This window comes from Lissotriton helveticus, chromosome 12 (genome assembly GCF_964261635.1).
Source record: "Lissotriton helveticus chromosome 12, aLisHel1.1, whole genome shotgun sequence".
Lineage (NCBI taxonomy): Eukaryota > Metazoa > Chordata > Amphibia > Caudata > Salamandridae > Lissotriton > Lissotriton helveticus.
The window spans coordinates 649,124,434-649,152,221 of record NC_136073.1 but is presented as its reverse complement, the minus strand read 5'-3'; the positions used below and the strand labels follow the sequence as shown (position 1 = coordinate 649,152,221).

The 27,788-nt window shown below is 46.0% G+C and overlaps 1 protein-coding gene across 1 annotated transcript in view; it reads right to left on the bottom strand.

The window, feature by feature from the left end:
• Positions 1-27,788, bottom strand: part of LOC144798551 (maestro heat-like repeat-containing protein family member 2A) — a 59,193-nt gene that overhangs the window by 29,035 nt on the left and 2,370 nt on the right. Inside the window, exons 2-8 of the mRNA XM_078669487.1 lie at positions 23,885-24,004; positions 14,525-14,633; positions 12,575-12,695; positions 10,438-10,478; positions 9,982-10,123; positions 7,025-7,077; positions 5,765-5,872 (exon numbers count right to left, since the gene is read on the bottom strand). Coding sequence (XP_078525613.1) covers positions 5,765-5,872; positions 7,025-7,077; positions 9,982-10,123; positions 10,438-10,478; positions 12,575-12,695; positions 14,525-14,633; positions 23,885-23,922 — 612 coding nt within the window. The 5' untranslated portion in view covers positions 23,923-24,004. The remainder of the gene's footprint in view (positions 1-5,764; positions 5,873-7,024; positions 7,078-9,981; positions 10,124-10,437; positions 10,479-12,574; positions 12,696-14,524; positions 14,634-23,884; positions 24,005-27,788) is intronic.

The window sequence follows — 27,788 nt, the reverse complement described above, 5'->3', positions numbered from 1 at the left end:
CCCCACCCTCCACCACCACCACCCTCCCCGTGAACATGGGGGCCTGTTGGGAGCCATGTACATGTTTGTGAGTTGGTGTCCAACGTGCATGGGTTGGGGCGTAGGAGATGTTTCTTCTCAGTTGTGTGAGCCTGACCATGTCGTGCTGATCGTGGTGCTTGGTTTGTACTCACCAGTCTCTTCTCCTTCGTCAAGTCTGTCTAGGCTCTCTGGGTGTAGTATCACCAGCACCTTCTCCTCCCAATTGGTGTAGGGTATGGGCTCCGGGGGTGTGCCACCGCCAGTATGATTGGCTCTAGCAAAGTTTTTAGCTCGGATGCCCTTCACCCTGGTCTTCAGGTCATGCCACCGCCTCTGAATGTCATGCTTCGTCCTCGGCACAGTCCCCGACGCATTCACCCGAGTGACGATCCTGTCCCACATGTGGTTCTTTTGCGCCACGGACGTCTGCTGGACTTGGGCCCCGAAGATGTGGGGCTCAACACGGATTATTTCATCTACCATTACCCTCAACTCTGTCTCCGTGAATTTAGTTTTTTTTTTGGGTGCCATGGTGTGTGGTGCTCAGTGTGTGAGTTGAGTGAGTTGGGGGTGCAGGTGTGTGATGTGTAGGATTTGTGTGGTGGGTGTTTGTGTGGTGGGTGTGGTAGGGTGGTGGTTGTGTGTCTTCTATGTGAGTTAGCAGTATCTCGAATAGGGCCTCTTGCTAGCAGCAATGCTGTGATGCAAAGGATTGTGGTAGTGTGTGGGTGTCATTTTATAGTCGTGTCTCAATGGTTGTTGGCAGTCAGGTGGTAGGTGGGCGTGTTGACTAGTGTGCATTATTGGATACTTGGGACGTGTCATGGTGGCTTGTGCTTGGTGTTGGTGTATGGGGGGGGCGTTGTCAATGTGCGTATGTTTGCTTTGGACTTGCGGTACACTTTCTAACATTTGTTTGCCGCTAGGGATGTTGTGCGTGTTGGCCTTCCGCAGTGATGCTGTGGTTATCGTTGCATTCTTTCTGCCGCGGACGAGGATGGCTGTGCGTTCCGTGGTACGGGCGGATTTATCCTAATTGCGGCCACAGAGTATTCACAGGTATGGCGGTACATGTGTTATTTTCCGCAGTCATTTCCGTCCACGGCAGTGGTTGTTCATTGGACTCCGTCCGCCGCGGACGGAGTTGGATTTGTTCCGTCCGCCGCGGACGGTGTTGGTTATGATCCGTCCGCCGAGGTCGGAGTTTCGTGACATGATTATCCTAATCCCAACCGCGGAATCTCCGCGGCGCAGCCGGGAGTAAAATTTCCCCCACCATGGCGGACAGTACCCATTTCCGTCCGCCATCCTAATCGACCCCATAGTGTGAATATAACATAGTAAATCATGTACAAGAACACACTTCCTTTGAGGATAACATGTATACATTAAAAAAACATTACTAGAAATTCAGGTATAGAAGAGTGGACAACGGGGAGGCGGGTGGGCATGGGAGGAATCCACAGGCAGATACTGTATCCACCAGAAAAAGCGTTACCGAAGGTAAGTAACTTGTTCTTCTGATGGATACATCTGCCAGTGGATTCCTCACCTTGTGAATAGATTCCCACAGCAGTTCCCACTCCCGGAGGAGGGTGTCCACTCCTCTATACCAGAAAGTCCTGAAGGACAGAACGCGCAAAGTGGCCGTCCCTCCTCACTTCGGAATCCAAGCAGTAATGCTTCGCGAAAGTGTGGAGGGAGGCCCAAGTTGCCTCTCTACAAATGTCCTCTACAGGAACACCCCTAGACAAAGCAGATGTTGATGACTTTGCTCTAGTAGAGTGAGCTCTTATACCCTCTGGAGGTTCCTTACCAGCCAGGGCGTAGCAGATCTTGATGCATAGAATAATCCATCTCGAAAGTGTGCGCTTGTGCACAGCTCTTCCTTTTCTACAGCCAGCAAATTCAACAAACAACTAGTCATCCACTCGATAGTATATAACACAACAGGTTAGGAAGGGTCCAAGGGGAAATTATATTTAGAGACCACTGAAACCAGTCTACACCCCCAGTTCACATGTAGCAAAAAACAAAGGACTAGTAGTGGTCTACACTAAGCAACGAAGACTGAGCAAGGAGACAGAAGCAAGTGACCATGTGTCAGAGAAGCTGTGTGAAAGAAAGGAAATAAATCCCATCAGCCCACCCAATGGCGGAGCCTCGTCATCTGGGATTGTAACAGGTCATGGTCTAGATAAGGAGACACACCTGATGATAATGTGTGTATTTCTCCAATTCTCCAAGACCTCCAGTGATGGATCCGACCCCAAGTGTTATGTGTGGGTAAGATGGTGTGGGAAAAATGAATTGCAGTGAAAAAGAGAGTGTAAACAGAAATCAAAGGTGCTATTTAAAACTGGCTACCATGATACGAAGGAAGACTTTATTGGGGATGAATCATGGTGTCTAGATTAAAAAGAAGTGTATGACAGTCTGAAATAATGACTGCCCAACCTAGATGGTGTAGTGGTCAACATGTTTCTGCCATGCAGGGGCATCTCCCCTACCAGGCTTTCATCAGGACCTTGGAAATACACTACTGCAATGACGTACAAAAAAATCAATATTAATTAATGTTACCACAAGATACTGGATACTCTACCGTCCGTGAACTATTTTCTGCGTCGGTATTTCCAGAATGTCTAAGGGGTTTCTTGCAGTAGTGTATTTCCAAGGGCCTGATGAAAGCCTGGTAGGGGAGACGCCCCTGCATGGCAGAAACATGTAAAGCCCTACGCGCCCGGAGAGGTACCAGACCTGAGAACAGTTTGGCAGCCTGCACAGCAACCCCTGAAAATCTACCTACACTCTGCTGATGAAGGACAATAATCCTGAAACACCGGTGTCCAGAGTTGGCCTGCAACCTTGCATTACACTTCAGAACTTTTGAAAAGCGCACCCGCTTTTAGAAAACTGCATTTACCATGATGCTCTTGGGGTATACCCGCTGGATTGGTGGAGTAGTGTGCGACCTATGAACCCTTTATATAAGAATAGATAGACTTGGTGGAGTCACGTCTGGCCGATAGAATGACATCCACCTCATCATGTGGGAGAGAAAAGGAATTCAGGTTGCCCCGTTCAATCTCCAGGCATGAAGGTGTAAGGTCTGGAGGTGGGGGTGTAAAACCTGCCCCTCCATCTGAGAGAGGAGATCTGCCCAGAGAGGGAGACGAAGTGGCGGGCATGAGGAGAGGTGGAGAAGATCTGTGTACCACACCCTTCTTGGCCAATCCGGAGCGATCAATATGACTTGGGCCCGGTCTTGGCGAATCTTTCTCAGAACCCGAGGAATCAAGGGTATGGGAGGAAACGCGTAAAGGAGTTGTGAGCCCCAACTCAACTGAAACGCGTCCCCCTAAGCTCCGTGCATCGGATACTGGAGACTGCAGAATGACGGGCAGTGAGCATTCTCGTGAGTTCCCCACGTCCGAAACACGTGACAAACTACCTCTGGATGAAGCCTCCACTCGTGGTCGGTCGAGAACTGCCGACTGAGACTGTCTGCACGCACGTTCAGAACTCCGGCCAGATGATTTGCCATCAGACAAATCTGATGGTCCTGAACCCAGGACCAGAGACGCAGAGCCTCTCTGCAGAGACACTGCGACCCGACTCCTCCCTGTTTGTTGACATACCACATCGTGGTGGTGTTGTCCGTCAGGACTTGAACCGACCACCCGCGAAGGGAAGGGAGAAAGGCCTTGAGTGCTAGACGTATCGCCCGCAACTCTAGAAGGTTGATGTGAAGCAACCTTTCCTCTGGAGACCAAAGACCCTTAATCTCCAGATCCCCCAGATGAGCACCCCACCCTAGAGTGAATGCATCCGTTATCACCGTGGCAACCGATGTAGGTAGGTGGAATGGCTTTCCTTGAGACAGATTGCCTTCCACGCTCCACCAAGATACATCCGCTGCAGCTTCTCGGGAGATCCTCAAAGACTCCCTGAGATCTCCGTTGTGTTGATACCACTGCCTGCAGAGACACCACTCGAGTGCCCTCATGTGCCAGCGTGCATGGTTGACCAACAGAATCCAGGAAGGCATCAGACCGAGCAGGCGAAGGACCTTCAGGACTGGAACAACCGCTCCATTGTGAAATAAAGGAATCATTCCCTGTATGTCGAGAATCCTTTGAGGTGGAGGGAATGCTCGACATACAGTTGTGTCCAGTACCGCACCTATGAACAGGTTGCGCTGGGAGGGCACCAGGTGAGATTTGGGTACATTTATTAAAAAAAACAACCTGTACAACAACTGAGTTGTGACTTGCAGATGATGGAGCACTGTCTCTGGAGATTCTGCTTTGATCAACCAATCGTCCAGATACGGGAATACAGGTATCCCCGACCTTCTGAGATGTGCTGCCACCACAGCCATCTCCTTGGTGAAAACTTGAGGTGCAGTAGTAAGACCAAACGGAAGGACCGCAAACTGGTAATGTTGCGATCCCACAGTGAAACGGAGATACTTTCTGTGTGACTTCAGGATAGGAATATGGAAATAAGCATCCTCCAAGTCGATCGACACCATTCAGTCCTCTTCCAGCAGCGCCTGAAGATCCTGAGCAAGGGTAAGCATCTTGAACTTCTCCTGTTTCAGGTAAAGGTTCAATATCCTAAGATCCAAGATTGGACGAAGTCTGCCACCCTTCTTGGGAACCAGGAAATACCGGGAGTAGCATCCCTGACCCCTTTCCTGCTCCGGAACCACCTCTATCGCACTCTTTCGTAACAGTGACCGGACTTCCTCCTGCAGGAGAAGTAGGTGGTCCTCTGAGCAAAATCCTTGGCAAGGAGGGTAATCTGGAGGAAATTCCCGAAAGGGAAGAGCATACCCATTCTCTACAAGATTGAGAACCCAAAGATCTGATGTAACCGATTCCCAATCCCGTAGAAAATGGGTGAGCCGACCCCCTACAGGACCTGCATGATCCGGAATGGCAGATCTAGGGCTGCTTTGCTGATGGTGAAGGGGGTTGGGAAGAGGAGGAGGAGGCTTGACGTCCTCGAGGACGAGCTCTTTGTTTGCCCATGTAGGATTTATATAGTGGATTTTGCTGTTGCTGCTGCTGTTGAGTTTGACGATAGGGATGAAAGGACGAACGTCCAAAACCTCTATACCTCTTAGTCGCAGAGCCTCTGGACTGCAGCCCCAAAGATCTGGCAGTAGCCCTATTGTCCTTAAATCTTTCCAAAGCTGCATCAGATATTTTGTGCCAAATAGTCCAGCACCATCAAATGGCAAATCCAACAAGGCTATGAAGCATTACATCCTCAGTGATGTGTGAGGGCACCAAGAAATAATCCTTAAGATTCCCCCTTCTTTGCCCGCCTTCCTTTCTTCTTTGCTTTTTTGATAGGAACAATATCTCCACTGCTTTTTGCATAAATATGGCCTCACATCCCCTGAATGGGGATTGGCTCTAACATGAAGACTACCTATTGGCTAAAGGAGATCCATTAGGGAAATGAGTATAGCCCTGAAATGTTGTGGCTTTTATTGATTCAAGTGGAGAGGATTACCTCAGGGAGTACATCTCCATCTGCTTCTTAGTAGGTCAGTCCTTCCAGGGAGTGGGAGAACCACACCTGATTTTCCCAACAGGCTAAGCCCAATGCTGTGTACCCATATTATAAAAAATACCTTTACTAATGGGATACACAGTTCTACCCTTCTCCGACTTTGTGTTAAATTGACTTCCCCAATGGTTCAACACTGACCCTTGAGAGCACTAACCTCCTCATTCATATGATAGGCAAAACTGTCAATCTGTTCGGTGAGTTCTTCCATAAAAGAGACATGCCATTCTCTGTATGGGGCTTGTTTTAGGATAGTCCCCAGGAACTGCAAGGAAAACAGTGAGAGACTTTATTGCAGTAATAGAAACGTAAATGCAGTATCCACGGCTGACGTCTGCAGTGATTTTGAGAAGATAAGGGTATACAAACTTCAGCTACCAACCTCTGTAATGACGAAATTATATTTGGACAGAAGAACCAGAGAACACATATAACAATGCTTAAATAGTGTGGTGTGATATCAGTGCTCAGAAGAAACAGGAGGCCTTGACAGTGGCCGTGATTTACACAGAAACACATGCAACAAAACCATGCTGCCCACAAATTATTGTGAAAAGAGCAACAGTGCAGCCATGCAGACAGAAAACACATTGGGACTATGCAACAATATCACATACTTAGAAGCAGAATGCAAAAACATTTTGGGTATCCAGCAAGGGAGCAGAATGTAAATTTAGTGTTAACAAGGGTGAAGACTGAACACAAGGAACATAAAATTGCATCTCAGGAGCACAATAGAAGCTCAGTGGAGTGTGATGGCCTGGCATAACATACAGTGACAGAGTGACAATTCAAATGAAGATAGGGAGCATGGATCATGTGCCAGTCCGATTGCAGAGTATGAATTTACTGATAATGTGGAATGCAGTGGGAAGAGTGATAGTGTGACAGTCCAGGGAAAGAAGAACGTTGTGCTATTGTGACTATCCTGGGGGATAAAAAAAGAGTCGGAGGAAACAATTACGAGTACGGGGCTACATTTGTAGCCCTGTGCAACAACAGTCAGATTTATGAGTAATGCAATGATCACTGTAGAGCCTGTAATTTACCTGGGTAAAACATGCAGATAAACTCTGATACATGTAGGACTAGGTGTCGTAAGCATGCAATTTCCAGTTTTATGAATGTCAACTTGGGCCCATAAGGTTTTAATGCTTCTGGTAAATATTGCATATTAGGGAAATGTTATGTACCGAGTACAGCTGCTCCCCCTCTGTGCCCAATCATAATCAACACCATAGTAACGATCATAATCCATAGAAATAATAGGAATTTGGTGAGAATATTGCAACCTCATAGCAAAACAGCACTATGATGGGGTGAATTTAATATCTGCATATATTCACGCTGAATGAGTGGCTATGGAAAACAAAAAGACAAGCGTCATGTGTGACATTCATTAGCAATTCATCCTTACTGAAACAAGCGTGCATTTCCACTTTGCCAAGTCAAAGGTTCTTTCCATGGAAGCTGAAATAATAGTTGGTAAAAAAGAAATATATGTAAGTAAAAGTGAATAGCAAGCAACATTTCAAAGGCAATGTGCTTACATACCAAGCACTAGCAGAAGTAGATTCACACAATTCAAAGTGTGCAAAATGTGTTTGTGGGCTCAGCCTGTCCTGGGAATTGAGTTCAAGGTCATTAGTTGTTCATGTGCCCTTGATGTCACTCTTAGCTCCTTATATCTGGTTGTAATTTTAGGTTTATATATTCTGGTTTCCTTTCTTATATAACAGAAAGGTCACCACACCACTTGTTTGCAGAAAAACAGTTTATTACAGAGCTACTGCCAATAAGCATTTCAGCCGTCAGATGAAGCCTTGATCACATAGGGGATCGCCGTTGTGGTTCAGAGTAAAAAAGAGCATATGCGCTCTAAAATTACATACACATAGAAAAATACTCCTTCATTATATCAAAGACCAAAATATTTTATAACACTTCTTAATTTGCTATAATACCCAAATGTACCCCAATATAGTCTTAGGTAGTCGCACAAGCTTTTACCGACATTTGTCCTACCTTGCTCTACATAACAGTTCTGGCCCTGACCTTTTACCTAGTTAGGTGCTGCATAAATGTTGTGTAGTTTTCTCAAAAAACTGGCCTAATTTATTATGCATGAGGATTCTTAGTATCACAGCAGGATTACAATCTTGTGCATAATAACTCTGTATAAGGGTCACCACTATCGTCATCCTTGGCTGACATGCCCACAGTACCATGGCACAGCTAGGTAGAACCCCTGATGGTACCTTTCAGGTATATAAGTAGAACATCTTTGCTGGGCAAGCCGGAGGAGAAAAAGATTCTATGCTGACATGCTGACACGAGACGCTGAAGTCCCTGCATGCAGACACTCCAGTTAGCAGTCGTTTGACATTACTTGTGGGTTGTCCACTCGAGACCAAGATGGGGTCCTTTGCTTTCTCACATCAAGTATTGGGGTTTGCTCTTTGCTAGGAGGTTCTTGGCTATACACCAACATACATGCTAGGTACACTTAGGTACATCTAGTTAGGGTTTGCATCGTAGGAGTACGCACTATTAACTTCATGTATTTATGTGTCTGCATATATTCACTATTTTAGCACCATGGTAGTTTTCTACTTTTTATTTACTCTATTGGTGCTTGTAATCGTCTATATCTGTTTCTGTCTCGTGGTTGTTGCAGCACATGTATTTTATGCTAGAATGACTCTGGTACAATAAATACTTATTGAAAACGCCCCCACCATTTAGTCTGTGTATCTCTCTGAGATAAAGTGAGCACAAGTGACCAAGCAAAAAGTATTGTACTGTTTCCATGATCCCTGAGGGTCAGGGTTCTCATGTTCGATAGTTGCCAGAAACTATTCTCTCCTTGGTAAGGTTGTGGGGCTTATAGTGACACTGTGAGCTAGCTGGTCTACATACTAACATATCCTTTGGGGGTGTCTGTAATCAGTCTGGACACCAATCCCTTAGTTTATGTTGTCTAAAAAGTGGAGATCCTTTATAGATTTGTAGGAACTACCCGACTAATTCACATAAGTGACATTATAATTTGCAATTAATTCTACCTTAAAAACACAATAAAACACTTCCGCATGATATCTGCTACACAGGCTGAAATATAAATCTTGTTTTTCAGAAAACAAGGGTGTCTAACCTTACAGAAATATGTATTAATCAATTTATTAACAACATAATATCACCAACTTTTCTAAATGTTCCTCCATGTGAACTTCTCACATAGTAGGATTCAATTATGCAACATTTTAAACATTACTTTTAACTGCAACATATGGTTGTACCAGAGTTCTAGCATTTTCTTTCATATTAATTGCTGTGAAATACCCTGTTCATCCTTAGTCATCACAAAAACAATGTTATGCCCGAGTAGACTAATCTAACCTACCATGTACCCTGACTAATAACTACTTCTAATACAAACGCAGAGAGAGCGTTTGGTGTTTATAAATGTGTGTGCAAAATCTCTTCTATATTGAGGCCAACAGGGATATTTGTTTCAAGTTTAGTCATTAGAAGAGTTGGTGCTACTGAGTTGTTACAATAAGTCACAATTGAAATAAAAGAAAAGGTGCCAAAACAGGGAGTGCTCTAAAATAATGTTGACCTTGGATATACTGAAGAAATATTTTTTTCTATGTTTATGGAATTTTTTGGCACATATGTACATTAAAACACTGAATCAAGATGCCGCATTCTTATGTGATCAAGGCTGCGTCTGACAGATGAAGTGCTTCATGGCAGAAGCTTTGTATTAAACTGATTTTCTCGGCAAACCAATGTGTCAACTGCCTTTCTGTTATATGCAGAAGTAACCCAAAACTTGCAAGAAGATGCCTGACTCCGTTTCTGTTATTGCCTCATTCGGTTTGGAGTATGGCATCGGCCAGCTACAAAGAAAGACTGTGACTATTTCTTTTTTTCTTACTTATACAAGCCTTCAGCCAGACCTCCTCATCTGCTGGTCTAACGTGTCCTATCATTCACATTCTCTTCTGCCCTCCACAGCATACATCATGGGCCAATTCTGCCATTGGCTAACTTCACTGTGAACAATGGCGTTCTGCTTTTTCACAAGGAGCACATCCACACACAAATTATTTTCATTTAGTTCCAGGGACAACAATAAGAATGTGACCTTTTGAGACCAAAACAGTATTTTTTATCTTGGTATGTACCTGGCATCACTTGCCACAATACAAGTTTATAAAAACCGTGAAATAAACATGAGTGGACAAGGTCTAAAAGCTAGCAGCCAACACCGGACTTAATGGCTTTGTCATTGGTCAATGGTTGTTTGAAATGCCATTAATACTTGTTTAAATTGTGTGCTCACTGGTTCATGCTTTGGGGTCTCACCTTCTAAATATGTTATCAGCGGGGGGATCTTCATTCTGAGGAGTTTTTCTAGAAATGGGTAATTTGCAGGAATCAGGCGCTCGAGAAGAGCCAAGACTGAAGTTCCCCTTTCGACATCCCAGCGAGGATATGAAGAAATTACCTGAAAACCCACAACAAAGAATTCAGAAAGTGATTCTTTCATGAGTTCCTATTCTCTAGCCTTTAAAACTTCTGGAAATGCTACCTTGTTCTCTACGCAGTACTTAGTACCAACCACATTTTGGCTGTTTCTGTACAATGTAAGTAGCATGTCGTACTGATAACCAATTTACTGAAAATAAAACTATCAAATTCAAAAGGAAAAAAGCTGAGTTGAATTTAAGATCTCTATTAGCAGGTTGCATAGAAATGGCAGCAAACAACTTGGGAAGAGGGATCTGGTGGAATATGATGGGGGTGGAATGTGATACTCACCAGCAATCTTATGAAGAGTCTGTGTATTGGAATTTCTTTAGCTGTTTAGGTACAAAAGAACGAAGACATGTCATAATCAATCCATAAATTACTGAGCAATACTTGCCAAAGGAAGACATATGGCTGACACACACACTTAAGACACCCAGTAGTACCTGTAAAGAAGATGATGGGTGATTGGTGTCATTTCAATGAGCCTCTAGCGGTCATGAGGATGCTTTGAAATTCCTGCAAATACTGGTAAAGGCACCCCTACCACTAAGGAGCACCCAAGGGTGTCCAGTACCCTGACAGCCTATGCTGCAATTCTCTTCCTCCCTCCCTTAGCGGTTGCTGTCAAGGAATGAAAGCTGGAGGAGGAGCTACCTAAGCTGCCATGCACAGGTTCCTGCTACAGCTTTCATTGAGGGATAGAAGACTCCAGTGGGATAAGAGAGGATGCGTCATGAGCCGTGGACGTGCTTTATATCCTGACAGCGGATACCCCAGAAGAAAAGAGGACTCCAGAACATGTTCTTGCATATCTATTTTCTAATAAGGTTAACGACCTGGGGCAAGCAAGAACGAGCACATATTTTGCCTGTTCGATTCTGCTCAGGACTCCTAACATGAGTGACAAATAAATAGACTTTGATACCATCTGCCCAGGTCTCTTGCACTTTATCAACACATCCACTGGAAAGTTGAGCGGGGAGAGCTAATTGGAACCCTGGAATTATTGCAATTACAGGTATTCACCACCAGATGCGAATCTCCTTCGTAACCTTGGAGTCAGTCAAAATATTTATTTTCACTTACCATCATTGAGCATGCATCCCTGCTTACAAGTGAGGGCCAAACACTAGCATTTTAGTCTGGAGCTGAAGTCCAAAATGTTGAACCAGAAACATTGCAGAGACAAATATCATAACTAAAAGTAACTCCATGGAGAAATAAAATACATCCCTATTGCGGTCGGCAAAAGTAACAACACATAAATAGGTACCATACCCAGCAGGGCATGATCAACATACTAGACAGAAGTAACATCATGCAGAGCAAGAATACTCCAAGGTTTGAAGAGGAGCATTAGAGCCCTGAGTAGCCTCATGGTGTGTGGAAATCTGGGACAGTTAGTACATTGCATTTAGGGGGTAGGAGCATTAACCAGACTAAGAGCTGAAACAAACAGGAAAGTTACTTTATGTCTGGCAAACTACAAAAAGTATATAGGGACTATTTACAAGCCCCTTGTGCCACCTGTGCATCACTTTTTGAGACACACCAGCAGTGCAACCTGCTGCTCCATATTTACAAGGGAAGGTAAAGCCACCCTGCGTGGCTTTTATTGCCCTTGTAAATATGGCCCCTTTACACGCAACACTTTGTGTGGAACAGTTGTGCCATGGGTTTTGCTGTGAGATTTCCTGCGCAACACCCAAGGCTTCTGCCGCATTTCCAGATTTACAAGAAATAGTACACCTGGAAATGTGTCAGAATGCTACACCTCCCCAGGGGGAGGTATAGGGAGGTGCAACAAGAACAAATATTTTTATTTTGCCTCGTTGTTTACCTCTTTCTACGCGTACTGCATACTGCAGCACATTTAGGAAGAGGAAATTACCTATTGTGATTGTTTTTGTGCACAAAGGTATGCCTAACTGCATAAAAACAAAGATATGCCTTGCTGCACAAAAACAATCATCCCTGTGACGCAGCCACCCTTGCACCATGGTACAAGGGTGCCTTCATAGGTGCATGGCAGCTAATTATGCACCAGCACTGGGAGAGCAAAGGGATCCATTATATCCTTGTAGATATGAAGCATCCCCGTGCTTCGGAATTAACGCAGCGTGGCACAGCCAAATGGCTTGAGGCACAGCAATTAGTTAATTCCTTATGAATAAGGCTCACAGCGAGCAGCAACATCAGCACAGACACATATATCTCTAAAAGGAGAGCAATAAATGTTATTTGAAATATTGACACCCACGTTCTATGGTAACTCAACCATAACATCCTGAGCTAATGGACTGGTTCTTCAACTCATGCCTGATCATGACAAAGTAAGAGGGGATCTGGGGAGTGGAGGAGGAAGCATTAACCACCTTCAATGGTAGATCCCACTGTGTCAATGAGTAGGATGCTTAAGACTCACCACATTCATGAAAGTTGATGCTTGCTTTCTTATCTACAACAAGTAGCATCTGGCACAGTGCTGGCACAGATGAAGTATAGTCATCTTCCAGCATGTAGCTCAAAATCTCTTTCCAAAATCCCTGCAAGAAAGAGCAGCGAATGTGTTATTAGTATCATTAGCATTTATTAAGGCTGCATTCCCACAGATAAACAGTCATAGCCGGTGGGAGGGTTTCTGGTGGGTCTTCTGGAGATGGGGCTACATTTGAATTATCCCCTTCCTGATACCATTCCTTGCTGATCGGGTCCAAGACGGATTGTTGGTATTACACTGATGTAGCACCAACCCTGTTCAATGCTACAATCCGTGATTCTATATCCGAGCAATTATTTGCAGAGAATGAGTGCAACATTTATTTTCCAAAAACCCTGTGAGTGAGCTGCTTTGTAAATTATCTCATTATCTGCTGTTATCCTCATAACAATCACAAAACAGAACTATCTTTATAAATGTGCCAGAGTGTGCAAAGCTATGGCTGGGAATGAACGACCCTGTTGATATGAAATATTGGTGCTTGATGTATCATCGGGCAAGTAGCAAATAGGAGATGCAGATTGAGTAGCTATGTTTTGCAATGTGACTGATGTGCCATTCAATCTCGTTTCAAAGTGGCTATTTAGAATAATTTGGAAAACCTCCTGCCTCATTACACAAAATGAGGTAGGATTCGACAATCTTCTATGAATGCCGGAAATGTTGGGAATGAGGACTGCATGGGACAGCAGACCTCTATCCCTGCAGCAGAGGAAACAGACTTTACATCGCGTCTCAAATCACGCTGTACCTTAACAACTTGGTCCAACCACTAATAATAATAATAATAATGAGATTTATGAAGCACATAACTGCGTCAGCTGCGTGTCCCAGCACTGGGGTATCAGTCCTATTATACAGAGTAAGAATATGAATTCCCCTAATCTAAGTTAGCGTGAAAAAACATGTTTTTAAATTCTTGCGATATCGTATTTCAGATTTTTCTTGCCTAAGCGAAAGTGGTAGGGAGTTCCACATCTTGCCAGCCAAGTAGTTGAAGGAATGGCCTCCAATGTGAGCACTTTTTATTCTGGGGATAGAGGCAAGAGAGGCATCAGCTGATCTCAGATTTCTTTTAGGAAGATAAGGTGTGATCAGAGGTGAAGATATTTAGGGCCTTTATGATTGAGATTCTTGTGACAATAGCACATGGCTTTGAAATATACCCAATGCCTTAACGGAAGCCAGAGCAGCATTGGTAGAGCTGGGGCTGATGGTGAGTGTCTAGGCAGATGAAATAGCAGCCAAGCTGCCATATTCTTCACCCACTGTCGTCTTCTTCATCATGTCTGTGACACTCCGAGATACAGAACAATGCAGTAATACAGTCTCAACATGATTAAAGACTGGACCACTGTCTTTCTGGCAGCTTCTGGCAGGAAGACAAGATGTTTTTAAGGTATTTAAGATCCCAACACATTGCCCTGCAAGACTCGTAATTGCTGTACGTGCCCTAATGTGTATTTTCAATGCATTCCTTTATCAAGCAAGCCAATACAACCACTTTCCTGAAGGAAAGCGTTGTTGGACTAATGTTGTACTTTAAGTCCAACTCTTTCCCTGCAGTTGCTCAGACTGGAGTTGGAATAGTAAATACTATTCCAAAGTCCAGTGCTTTCCCGAAGGCAAATCATGGTAACGACTTGGGTGGAAAAGGAATGCATTTTAAACATGCATTCATGGTTCAGATCACTATGTGCATATTTCCCACATACAAACCTGCAGCAGAGAGAGCTTTACTAAAACATGCTATTATGTGAGTTAGAGGATAATGAAGATAACCTGGGAATTGAGGAGTCTTTGGACATTTTGCAATTTATATTTTGTACACTTCTAGTTTATTGACCCACCTTATTTCACATCCTTCTCACTTACCTCGTCAGTATTTTTATGGCGTAATGCAATTTTATTGAGGAGCTGAAAGATTTGGATGTGGATGGTCTCTTCTTCAACATCAGATTCAGGATCCATGTGACTAAATGCCCTGTGAAAATGTGGAAAAGCAAGAGAAGTAAAGTAACATATATTTTCACATCATTTTAACTGTGTTTTCTCTCCTCATGGAGGTTCAAGAGATTTGAGAGTGAAAACATCACAATTTTCAAATCAAGGTTGTGAGCACAGAGAGAACCTCTTGGCTTAAATTCAAATGTGAAATTAAAACCACTAGCCGCAAACATGTAAATAAAAATGTATAAATGAGGTTATGCACCCATGCTCCGCTCTACAGATAATAAAAGTATATGGTCATTTGGCAGAGAAGTGTATAGCATTCATATACAGTCAAAATACCGGTGGACTCACTTATAATATGTAAGGTTCTGATGCACTGGGCACTACATCTGAAACATTGCACCTCTGGCACCACAAGGTAGTCTCTCTTGCTCACTACAAAGATTGTGATGCCCCATGAGCCCTCCCCTTGCTGCTTGATGGGGAAGTATGTGCTACATTATGGTACTTCTTACACTCAATAAGACAAAACCGGGAACTGCATTATTGGGAGGCAGTGTTGATATGAAATACTGATTGGGGGTCCATTCTTGTGCGGGCTACTGACCGTCTGCTGCCCCACTGCACAGCCCAGCAGAACGCCGCCAACACCAGCACCCTCTGCCTCCCTCCTGCCGCCGCAGAATCCAGCCATAGCAGCCGCAGTGTGGAAGGAGGTGACTGGGGAGAAACCACAACCCCCAGACGCCCCAGCGGCGGGAGCCGCGTCCAGCTGACCAACTCGCGCCAAGAGGCGCGCTAAAAGTATGCCGGCCCAGCGTCGCGGGAGCGCACTGGAGCGCCCGGGGCTAAGCCCGGGCAAAGGGCGGGCCGTCTGTGGCCGTCCGGGGTCGGCCTGGGACGGGACGGCCACATCTCTAACACCCCCCCCAAAAAAGGATCACCGATCCTAGAAAAAGCCGTAAGAGGAACTTATTATCTAACTGTGACTGTTCTGCCTTAGGGGCAATACATTGTATTCTTTGAAAAGACGAAATCCCCGTATACCCTAGCTACATGGGGAAACGAAAAGCGACGGAGGGGGGGAACGGAGCAAGCAATGCATCAAAGCTTCGCAAGGCGAAGAGAGTATCTAAAAAGACATGCCAAGCAGCAGATAGTGACGTTATGGATCGTATTGACTCCCTTGTGAATGAGTGTAGAGAAATTCTCGCTGTTGATCAGATAGAGACCTTTGCGACTGATAATGGTGGGGACACTTTGAATCTATCCAATGCTCCAAATGATCATCCTAAAATACCAGCTATGTTCAAGGCAAAGCGGATACGTAAATCTAAGGAAAGTATGGCAAATCCTATTGAGGATTGTTTAATTGTACCAAGTGAATCTGTTAGCACAGTAGGCAGGACTACTCCCACTGATTCCGAGAGTGAGATTGAGCCATTGGCCTCAGCCACGCAGGTACTTCTGGGAAACAGGTTTGCAGTTTTGGCTGAGGTCCATGAAGAGTCTACTTCTCTCTTTAGTAACAATAGTAGCAGGAAAAAGATGCTGCCTATGGACGTTGGTACTTTGTCCAATCTAGTTATCTTACTAAGGGATGAAATAGGGGCCTTGAGGTCATTGAGCGTAAATGTAACCTCTATGATCACTGAAAAATGCGAAGGTGTACCAAAACCAACAAGTAAAGTGGCTCCGCCAGTACGTAATCTATCTCAAACACGTACTTACATCGTTAGTAAAGTACCCCTAGTTAAAACCCCGAACCAATCTAGTACCCAGAGACAGGGGAATATAGCTGGATTAAACACCGGGTGCCTAGCCCCGATATTGAGGAATACAGGCCAGCCTCCCCAAGGCCTTAGAGGAGAGGGGTGTGGCCAAACAACAAAACAAACTATTAATGGGCCAGCTGGTCCCCATTTATACTCGGCTAAAGTCTCTGATAGTCCACCAACCCTAGGGCCAAAAGACTTGGGTCCTAAACCAAGTAGCCTTTATAATAAAGTACACTCCTCTAAGAATAAAATATATATGACCAATGTTCCGAAACTTACGAAGGGTAAGCCTGGCAATAGCGAGCCCCCGGATTCTCTAACCAACAAAGCCATTTATTGGCTGCTCCATGTTAGAGGATGCCGTTCGGTGATTAGGGAGGATATTGTAGAGGCGAAGAGATTGAGCTCCCCAAATCTTGTAGGTGACTCTATAGAGCTAACTCTGAAATCCCCATTCCTTGCAGAAAACCTTTTCGCACTGGAGTTTAGATGCAGTGCCCCATCTCCTTCTCAGATCCAGCTAAGGAAAACATGCCCCCACACCTTGGTGTCCACCCCTGCACTTCCTGTAAGACTAGGCAGTAGGTTTAACTCTGGGCTAGATAATATTGACTGACAATCATTGGTCTTACAGACAGAAGGTAGTGAGAATTGGATGGCAACCAATGATAGGGAGGGTATGCACAGACTGGTAAGAAATGGCTCACCTAGTCCTGAAGAGTGTGATGTTACCTCCTTAGTAAGCCCTAACCTTGAGCCAGATCCTGGGAGTAGGGTTGACACTGCTTCTAATCAACATCAAGGTCTGCTAAAGGAAACGGAACAAGATTTGTCTTTGGTGAACCATGTAAACCCTCTACTGAAGCCCCCGGTTGGCATTGTGGACAATGTGGGAAAACTACTCTCATGGAACATTGCTGGGTTGGGTTCTAAACTGGACTCTGGCGACTGGCTTTTCTTTGTTAATTCTTATGATTTATGTATATTCCAGGAGACATGGTTATGCGAACCATCCTTTGCACAGGGATACCTGAATTACTCTGTGCCAGCACTAAAGGGTCCAAAGGGGAGACCTATGGGTGGTTTAACCATTTGGGTCCGTCAGACTTTAAAACTAGCTGTCAAGGCAATAGACACCTCCCACAGAGACATACAACTAATCAGAATGAGCTCTGACACTCTGGGGTCGCTTGATATCTACAATGTTTATGTAAGGAGTAAAAAGGGTGGGAGGTCAGAGGTTTTAGCGGCCTTGGGTTCCCTCCTTGATACTCATTCACAAGATAATAACATTGTCATTGCAGGTGATTTTAACCGAACATTTGAACCCTTAGCCATAGATGACGATTTTCTCGGGGACGAAGAGGATATGCAATGGGGAGTCCCCAAATTAGAGCTGAAATCAGTTGTACGCTGGACCGAGGATGTCATTAGTATGAATGCCTTATGCTATGAACAAGGATTAAGAGCGTTAAATGGGAGGACTTTAAGTGACAAAAATGGGTCTAGTACATTTGACAACAGGCGCCATAAAAGCAGAATTGACTATGTCTTATGTAGCCTGAAATTATGGCCGTTGGTCTGTGACATGGAGGTTGTGTGGAGGAGTGAGAGCGACCACAACCCTCTGTGTACAGAGCATAAATGGTGGACTCCCACCAATGGGCCCATAGGCTCTAATGTCCCTATTCCTCCCTTAATTGTCCCTACAAATGACATGCGCAGGCTTAGGTGGGTAAATGTAGCGACCAACCAGCAGGCTATTGCCAATATTAACTGTGAGGTAGATAATGCAATACTAGCTCTAGAACTCATTAACTCCTCTAGTTCTGGGTCGAGTACTGTGGATGAAATCCACGATACTCTTTTTTGTACAATCAAAAACCATTTTCTGAAGCCCGTAAAAATCACAAGAGCGAGGGCCCCCAAACATGCAAAATGGTTTAATGCCCATTGTAGGGATGCACGCCTGGCCCTAGGTGCTGCCATAAAAGGGAGACAGCCCATTGCTATTCAATTTGCTAGAAAGGAATATAAGGCTAGTATAGCGAAGGCAAAGAAAGCCTGGGACGAGCATCATTGGTCTGAGTTAAAAGTAGCCTGCGATAGGAACGATTCTAGGTTATTCTGGAGCATTGTTAAGTGGGGTAGTGAGGGGCAACCCGATCCCCCAGGTAACAATGTTCCGGAAGAGGAGTGGGTAAAATACTTTAAGGCACAGTATGCTGATCCTAAACTGGTCCCTACATTGGTGGGTATAAGTTCATCCCACTTTAAAGATAAATCCTTTAGCCCAAAAGAGATCATGGCGGCCTTGAGCACTGTGTCCAGTGGGCGTGCTCCTGGACTAGATGGAGTACCAGCGGACGTTTTTATTAACGATAAGGAACGCTGGTGTAAGTACATCTACCTTCTTATTAACGCTATTGCCCAGGGTGCAGAGGTACCGACATCCTGGCAGGGTGCGGTAATAATACCAGTGTTTAAGAAGGGTGACCGATCACAGCCTGGCAATTACAGGCCGATAAGCCTTATTGATACCATCCAAAAGGTAGTGGGGCGTGTGATTGTGAACAGGCTGCTTGACTGGGCAGAGGAGAACAACGCTCTGTCACCTTTCCAAGCTGGATTCCGTAGGTCCACAAGCACGGTGGACCAGGTTTTCCGCTTTACCTTGTTGCAATGGAGGACCGTGGTACTGGGCGGGGGCAGTCTATACGCAGCCTTTGTTGACTTGCGGGCTGCCTTCGACCTAGTGCCACGGTTCAAGCTGTGGTCAGTCCTCAAAACTATGGGTGTTCCTACAGAATTATTGTCACTGATAATAAGACTCCACGAAACAAACTTTGCCAGGATTCAGTGGGGGGGACATGGTAAGGTGACTGCGGACTTCCCGGTTGAGCGGGGCGTCCGGCAAGGTTGCTCAATGGCACCCACCCTCTTTACACTATTCATTAATGGCGTTGTAGCCCGTATGTTGTCTGCGAAGGTGGATGCTCCCTCACTATCCGGCATAAAAATGCCTATTTTAATGTTCGCAGACGACACGCTCATCCTATCAAAGACTCCGAGCGGTCTCCAGAGTGCTTTGTCCATCTTTGATCTATTCTGTGGGGAACATGGCCTAGAGGTCAATGTGGCCAAAATAAAACTTATGGTTTTTAACCCCCACCGTAGCTTCAAATCTAAAATCATTATGAATGACCGCCCTCTGGAGATGGTGAATGCTTTCACATATTTGGGGATTCACATATCGAGCAGGAACAGGTGGAGCCAGCATATAGATCTTGCCACACTGAGACATAGACAACTGTCAGGTGCTATTAGCTCAGAGCATAGAAAATCCCTGACTAAACCTGTAAAGCCTGCTCTCCAGGTATATGAAGCAAAGGCTCTTGGCTCCTCACTTTATGGTGCTGAGCTATGGGGGTTTAAGAAGGTGGCTGCACTTCAATCCTCGGAAAATAAGTTTCTCCGGGCAATACCTGGTGTACCTAAAAGTACTCCCTTGCTGCCCCTGAGGTATGATCTGGGCAGAAAAGCGGTTACAGACTTGGTCAGGCTTCGACCGATTCTGTATTGGCGAAGGCTCTGGACAACTCCTGAGCTTTCCCATTATGCCGAGTGGTTCCTAGATATTATTAAGGCAGATGTGTTTCACAAAATCGAGTGTCTCAAATCACTCAGTGCAATTTTGAATGAGCTTGGTATGAGTTCACTTTGGGTAGATCCAGCGGGATCGCCTTTTCCGACTAAAAGAGTCTTAAAAGAAATTTACTGGGAGAAGGAAGCCTCTTGGGGCTGTGGCAGGCGCGGTGCGTCCATAGAGGCGGGGGGGCGTAGCCCCCCCGCCCGCAGCCGCCCGCAGGAGACACCGAGGGAGAACTGACAATGCATGCCAGTCAGCATGACGTCGGGAGGCGTCATGTTGATTGACATGATTGTCACCAGGCAGGCAGCAACACGAGTGCGCATGCGTGGGGACGGAGGGTGAATTTTTTACCCGTGCCCACGCATGCGCACTTGTGTTCGTGCTTTTTTGCGCATGCCCATTAGGAGCCCTTCGGTCTCCTAATGGGCGTGCTCTGGGCGTAGAGTAACCTGTGCCCCTGCAGCGCCAGGATTGTCTGAAATATGGAAACAATTAGTGCGGACATGGCAGCCTGTTGACACGAGCTGTGCAAAAGAGTGACGACACGCAAGTAAGGAGGAAAAAAGTGTTTTGACGTGTTTTATTTGTTTAAGATGCCCGACAGCACTGCAGTGCTGAAAGAAGAAAAGCGTGCAGTCTTAAGTAAAGAGTGCACCCTGTACGGATGTGTGCAATGTGGCTATTAATCAACCGTAGACAGTGTGAAAAAAGTTCAGTGGGGACGTAAATCACAAACTTATAGCCAGTTTCTCGCAGACTCCTGTCAGGTCAGTTTTCCTCCAAAGAGACCACGGATGTTTACAGTAAGGGTAAAATGAATGTGAATATATTAGATGGTGGAGTTGGGGGACCCAGCTTAAACGTGATTGGCCAGTTTCTAAGAGCCGCAGCAAAGGAAATTGAACAGGGAGAGTGGGTGCATGGATGGATGCATGCATGATGGGTGGATGGATGCATGAATGATGGATGCAGGTTGGATGGGTGGGTGGATGGATGGGTGGATGCATGAATGAATGATGTATGGATGCAGGATGGGTGGATGGATGGGTGGATGCATGAATGATGTATGGATGGATGCATGCATGATGGGTGGATGCATGATGGATGGATGGGTGGATGCATGAATGAATGATGTATGGATGCAGGATGGATGGATGGGTGGATGCATGAATGAATGATGTATGGATGCAGGGTGGGTGGGTGGATGCATGAATGATGTATGGATGGATGCAAGGTGGTTCGGACTCGCTCGCTGCGCTCACTCGCTGCGGTGCAATATGCAAATTAGTTTACGCCTCACCACTTTCAAATGTCACCAGCCGCCCCTGGGCTGGGGTAGCTCGAGTACAGGATCTATGGCTGGAACATTTCTAGAAGCTAAACTTTATCCCTGCCTGGAACCCTATTGGGACATCATAACAAGGCCTGGCGAAAGAAAGCTCCTTTTCCAATTAAGAGCAAATGCACTTCCCCTTAGAGCTTTGACAGCAAAATGGGACGGTGGAGCATGCGACGGTTGCCCTGCTTGTGGTACTGCCAAAGAAACAATTGGTCATTTTTTATTTTCTTGCACAGCCTACTCTGATCCGCGGCGTACTTGGTTAACACCGATGTGTAAGAACTTGGGAACCACCAGCAGCACTGTTGCCTTGTGTATTATACGCACTAACAATCTGACATGGCTATTAATAGCTTCTGCCAAGTATCTTGGATGGGCATGGCCGATCAGACAGAGACTGCTAGTCATCTGACTATTCTCTGTCCAACTAACTTGTCTGTATTTTATGCCTATGTTTTTACCTATAAAATTGTTTTAACCAGGCAAATGTAATTTTTTTATTATTTTTTTAAAAATTGCTTATTTTGCACTGCTTTAAATTCCTAAAATTGGAATTGTAACCCAAGTCAATAATTGCTTTAGTTCTTAATATAACTAACTGTAAATCTAATTGTATTTTTAAAATTGTTGAATGTACCTGCTTTTATGAGTGAAACCTCGAATAAAGCATACTTTGACTTGACTTGACTTGAAATACTGATTTGAAGTATGTTTGTGCTACTTTGTGTAGGATTTGGTAGTTTGCCCTGTTAGGCATTTCAACGATAAAGCGGGGTATGTAACAGAAAGGAGCCCACTAGATAATGTATTATCAGTGAAAAACACAGCTTATCAGTGCATTCGCTGAATGCCCATGTGCCTTGCCCAGTCACCCAAGAAATTTCCCAGTTAGCCCCGGCAAAGTCTAAGGGCCAGTTGTCTCACATAGGCTGGATTGTGTGGTAGGCCTGTATACTGCATGGGAGCACTGCTGTTGAGACGTGTATGGAGCGAGTCCCATTCTCACAGTGTCTGAGCATCTTATTTCTTTGCACTCATGCCAGTCAACATGTGCATCTGGTTACTAAGATGGGATCTAGGTATTCAAGCACCATTGTTACAATGCGATGCAACATAAGGACAGGCATCTGAATTGTTCCTGGCATGATGCCTCTGGCCTGTGGTAAAAGAAAACTATGGACAGTGTCTGGCTCATCTATTAGTTGAGCTTAATGGGAACCCAAGAGTAAGACTAAGCATGGACTGCAGACACTCTGGATTATGGTCAGGCCCCAAGGAGATGGATACCAGACGTCATCAGTGGTGCCCAATCCCCACACATATTACTGAGCATGGACTTGAGTCGTGCATCTTGGTACAACTACTCTGTAACATGGATGCATTGGCCAAGCTTGAGGAAGTCCTACCTGGTTCACAGTGATCAAGAAGGTCATGGCACCTCTGCTGTTATGGAGGAATTGGTGAGACCATAAACCACTGTGGCCTACTCTCCCAGAGACACTGACAAAGCCAAGAATACTGCAGTTTTCAGACACCACGCCACCTGCCATTGCCCATGCTGCCACATATCACCTGCAGCCCCACAAGCACCAGTGAAGAGCACTGATCCAACACCCATTCCTGGGCCCTAGTCAGATGACAGGTGTTTCCTCCAGCTACTAGCAATAGGATCAACGTGTAAGTGCCCAAAGGTCTTGAGATGGTCCAAGAAAAGAGAAGAAACAGAAGAAGTGCCCAATACAAAATCATACATGAGGCCTGTGGAAGAGGAGGGCAATGAAGGAGAAAGAGAATAACTAAAGGATATTATCAGACCACTTTCTGAAACTCGTTGTTCACAACAGTGGACGATTGTGCCCAACATAAGAGCAGGATAAAAGTTATAAAATTGCCAGAAGTGCCACAGTAGGAATCAAACCAGCTGCAATAGTTGAACTTCGGGACAATTACTCCACTTGCATTTGACATCACTAACTCAGACCCCACAATAGTAAGGGTACACTAGGTTAAACTTTTCACAATAATGGAAAAACCATAGATTGGGTGTACTGGAAGAATGACTCTTGAAGTGAAAGCTATAAGTAAATTCACTTGAGTGGTTTGGTTCACATCATGGGCACCCTGGAATAACAAGACATGAAGAAAAGGCATGTACAGTGTTGGCACTGATGGGCAGCTGCTGAATTTCAGGTGCAAATGTAAGCAGACAAATAGATAAGGGACACCCATAAAGTGACGGAGGGAGAAAGACGCACTGGAGTGGAAGTAGGGAACATCAAGCTAAAATGAAGAACATAGAATGTCAAGGTGAGACTATGGGAACTAACGAGAGGGACGAGGTCTATATTCCACCACCAGGGGCAAATATGTGACACTGTCGATGTATATTATATGGCAAAGTAACTACATTGAGGCACAAGGGGGCTAAAAGGTCCACTTATTTCTTGTGTGCTGACTACTGTTGCTGTTCCCTAACACATTCACCTACCCAAATATATACATCTGCCACTTACCTGCTCTTTGATAAGGAGGCTGTTTTTTTTAAGCACATAATCCATCACAGCTCTTCCGTTCACATCATAAAAACCTTTGGCTGTTAAACTGGACATTAAACTTAAAGTGGCAAGAATAACCTGTAATTGAGAAAAAAGGTAAGCATTGTTAGTGAGAAACCCTTTTGGTGTATGAATAGGAGCAAATCACACATTCCAGTGAGAAAGTAGCAAGGGAGTGTGAGAAAACCATGCATTCTCTCCTTCCTTTTGTCCACAGAGTAGACAGATATACATTTTTATGTGTGGAAAGCCAGTACCTGGATACAACCTTTTAAAGTATGTTGCAAAAAGGGCTATTATGACACTCTGAGAATGAAACTAGAGTCAATTTAATTAAACTGTTTTTACAGAGTGTCTGACTGAAGTGTGATTGAGGGAATATTCAAATATTCCAGGTGGGCTACACCTTCTATAGGTGCCTGAGATTTGATAAAAGATTTTTAAAAACATTGCAAAATATGCCTAGGTAGGTTACAACCAACAACAAGCACTGGCGTTGCAAATAGGTCTCGCAGTAGGAAAGTTGGAGCTATTGGTTTTGTAAATGACAAAGCCCTTTATGTTTTTAAAATGAAAAAAAAATAAAAGGCATTGTTATTTGCAATTGTAATAGCTCCAACTTTCCAAATGCGAAACCTATTGGCAACGCCAGTGCTTGTTTTACAGAACTGCCTTAAGCATCCTCTTCTGTAAATTCTTTGTTACCTTTCATAGCTCTGTAAAATGAGTTTAACTTGAAAGTTGACTAATCGTTATGAACGGCCTGTTGTGAATAGTAGTGAGCCAGCAAGGACATTTGAACACGTTAGTCCCGTGTACTATGAATTCTCTGCATTTGTCTTTTGTTTGGCCAGCACTGGAGTTGGTGGGAGGAGTGGAAAAGGAAACCCTGTGTTTACAGTGAAACAATGATGTGAAGGAGACATCAGGATGTATCAGGAGTCTGAACACTGCAGTAAAGACGGCTCCAGTGAAATGCGTCGTCGTCACTCAAGACTACATCACACAGACGGCTGGAGCTCGATTCAAGTGTTCTTAAATATTATGAAACCTTATTTTTTCAGTAAATGGTTTGACTGATGAAATCCATCTCCCGGTGTAAGAAGAAAACCGTATTGTGCATTTTTAAGACATGGCGAGGCAGTGCTGCTGTCTGGTGGTGTGAGACATGGCGAGGCAGTGCTGCTGGCTGGTGCACTGGGAGACATGGCCAGTCAGGCTTCGCTCTGGCATCAGATGCAGTAGGGGTCTGGTGGAGCAGTGCTGCTGTCTGCTGAGGTAGCAGACACAGAAAAGGCGCTACTCATTTCTGTTATCTAGTGCTCAGAGACATAGCAAAGCAGTGCTGCTGTCTGGTGGTTGCATCAGATGCAGTAGGGGTCTGGTGGAGCAGTGCTGCTGTCTGCTGAGGTAGCAGACACAGAAAAGGCGCTACTCATTTCTGTTATCTAGTGCTCAGAGACATAGCAAAGCAGTGCTGCTGTCTGGTGGTGTGAGACATGGAGAGCCAGGGTTTGCTCTGGCATCTGATGCAGTGGGGCTCTGGTGAAGTAGTGCTGCTGTCTGCTGAGGTAGCAGACACAGAAAAGGCGCTACTCCATTTCTGATATCTAGTACTCTGAGACATGGCGAGGCAGTGCTGCTGTCTGGTGGTGTGAGACATGGCGAGGCAGTGCTGCTGGCTGGTGCACTGGGAGACATGGCGAGACAGTGCTGCTGTCTGGTGCACTGGGAGACATGGTGAGGCAGTGCTGCTGGCTTGTGCACTTGGAGACATGGGGAGGCAGTGCTGCGGTCTGGTAAGGTAGCAGATGCAGAAAATGCGCTACTCATTTGTGACATCTGGTGCTCTGAGACATGGAGAGGCAGTGCTGCTGTCTGGTGAGATGGCAGACGCCGAAAAGGCGCTTCTCATTTCTGACTTCTAGGACTCTGAGACGTGCTGGCAGAGCACTTAGTGACACGAGGGCACTGATGCGCTGGTGGACAGTGCTGCTGTCAGGCTTGTTGACAGGCGTGCCAAGGCACTATACAGTGTTGGTATCTGATGTACTGGGAGACATAGCCGAGCAGTACCGTCTCTTGTGGGGTGGGAGACGTGGGCTGTGCTGTGAAACGTGCTGCTGTGGGTACATGCTGGTATTCTGTGCTGGTCTCTGCTGTTAGGCAGCACGTGCTATTGAAATGTGCCGAGGAAGCGATCCCCGGCTGTGCAGAACGCTCTGTGATGCATAGTTAGATCGTGCTACTGCTGCTCTACTGATGAAGGTAGTGCTGCTTGTGGACCGAGGGAAGCCGGGGCTGCGTGGCGCCTGCGGACATAGCCGAGCAGTACCGTCTCTTGTGGGGTGGGAGACGTGGGCTGTGCTGTGAAACGTGCTGCTGTGGGTACATGCTGGTATTCTGTGCTGGTCTCTGCTGTTAGGCAGCACGTGCTATTGAAATGTGCCGAGGAAGCGATCCCCGGCTGTGCAGAACGCTTTGTGATGCATAGTTAGATCGTGCTACTGCTGCTCTACTGATGAAGGTAGTGCTGCTTGTGGACCGAGGGAAGCCGGGGCTGCGTGGCGCCTGCGGACATAGCCGAGCAGTACCGTCTCTTGTGGGGTGGGAGACGTGGGCTGTGCTGTGAAACGTGCTGCTGTGGGTACATGCTGGTATTCTGTGCTGGTCTCTGCTGTTAGGCAGCACGTGCTATTGAAATGTGCCGAGGAAGCGATCCCCGGCTGTGCAGAATGCTCTGTGATGCATAATTAGATTGTGCTACTGCTGCTCTACTGATGAAGGTAGTGCTGCTTGTGGACCGAGGGAAGCCGGGGCTGCGTGGCGCCTGCGGACATAGCCGAGCAGTACCGTATCTTGTGGGGTGGGAGACGTGGGCTGTGCTGTGAAACGTGCTGCTGTGGGTACATGCTGGTATTCTGTGCTGGTCTCTGCTGTTAGGCAGCACGTGCTATTGAAATGTGCCGAGGAAGCGATCCCCGGCTGTGCAGAATGCTCTGCGATGCATAGTTAGATCGTGCTACTGCTGCTCTACTGATGAAGGTAGTGCTGCTTGTCGAACGAGGGAAGCCGTGGCTGCGTGGCGCCTGTGGGCTTGCTTGGCAGAAGACGGCCTTTGTTACCTCGTGTATCCCGGTGTGCTAAGTAATGGGAAGCCGGATGGGGGCGGGAGAGCCTGGTGGGGGGGGGGGGCAGGAATGCGAGCGAGGGGAGGAGAATGGAGGGGGAGGCAAGACAGAGGCAAGGACAAGGAGTGTGGCAAATGGCCGGAGGGAAGCCGGATGGGGGCGGGAGAGCCTGGTGGGGGGGCGGGAATGCGAGCGAGGGGAGGAGAATGGAGGGGGAGGCAAGACAGAGGCAAGGAGTGTGGCAAATGGCCGGAGGGAAGCCGGATGGGGGCGGGAGAGCCTGGTGGGGGGGGTCGGGAATGCGAGCGAGGGGAGGAGAATGGAGGGGGAGGCAAGACAGAGGCAAGGAGTGTGGCAAATGGTCGGAGGGAAGCCGGATGGGGGCGGGAGAAGTGATCGCAGTGGCTGGCACTGACTTTTTGCCTAATAATTTGCTCAGGGTTGATACACAACTTTTACTGGTATCAGTATTTTAAAACCCTTTATGACCTATTTGCTTTACCAATTCAAATGCCGAGGAAAGAAAAAGGCACGACGAGGCGATCGCTGCTGGCACTCAAGTCATTTCCCATACATAGGACATGTAGAGATGCTCGGGCGGGGGGAGCCAAGTAGGAGCGGGCTGGGGTGCTGCGTGGGGCAATCGACGGGGATCGGGCGAGAGGCGAGGGAGCAGTAATGGTGCGGGGAAAGCAAAGGATTTGTTTGGGAGGACGGATGTGGAAACAACA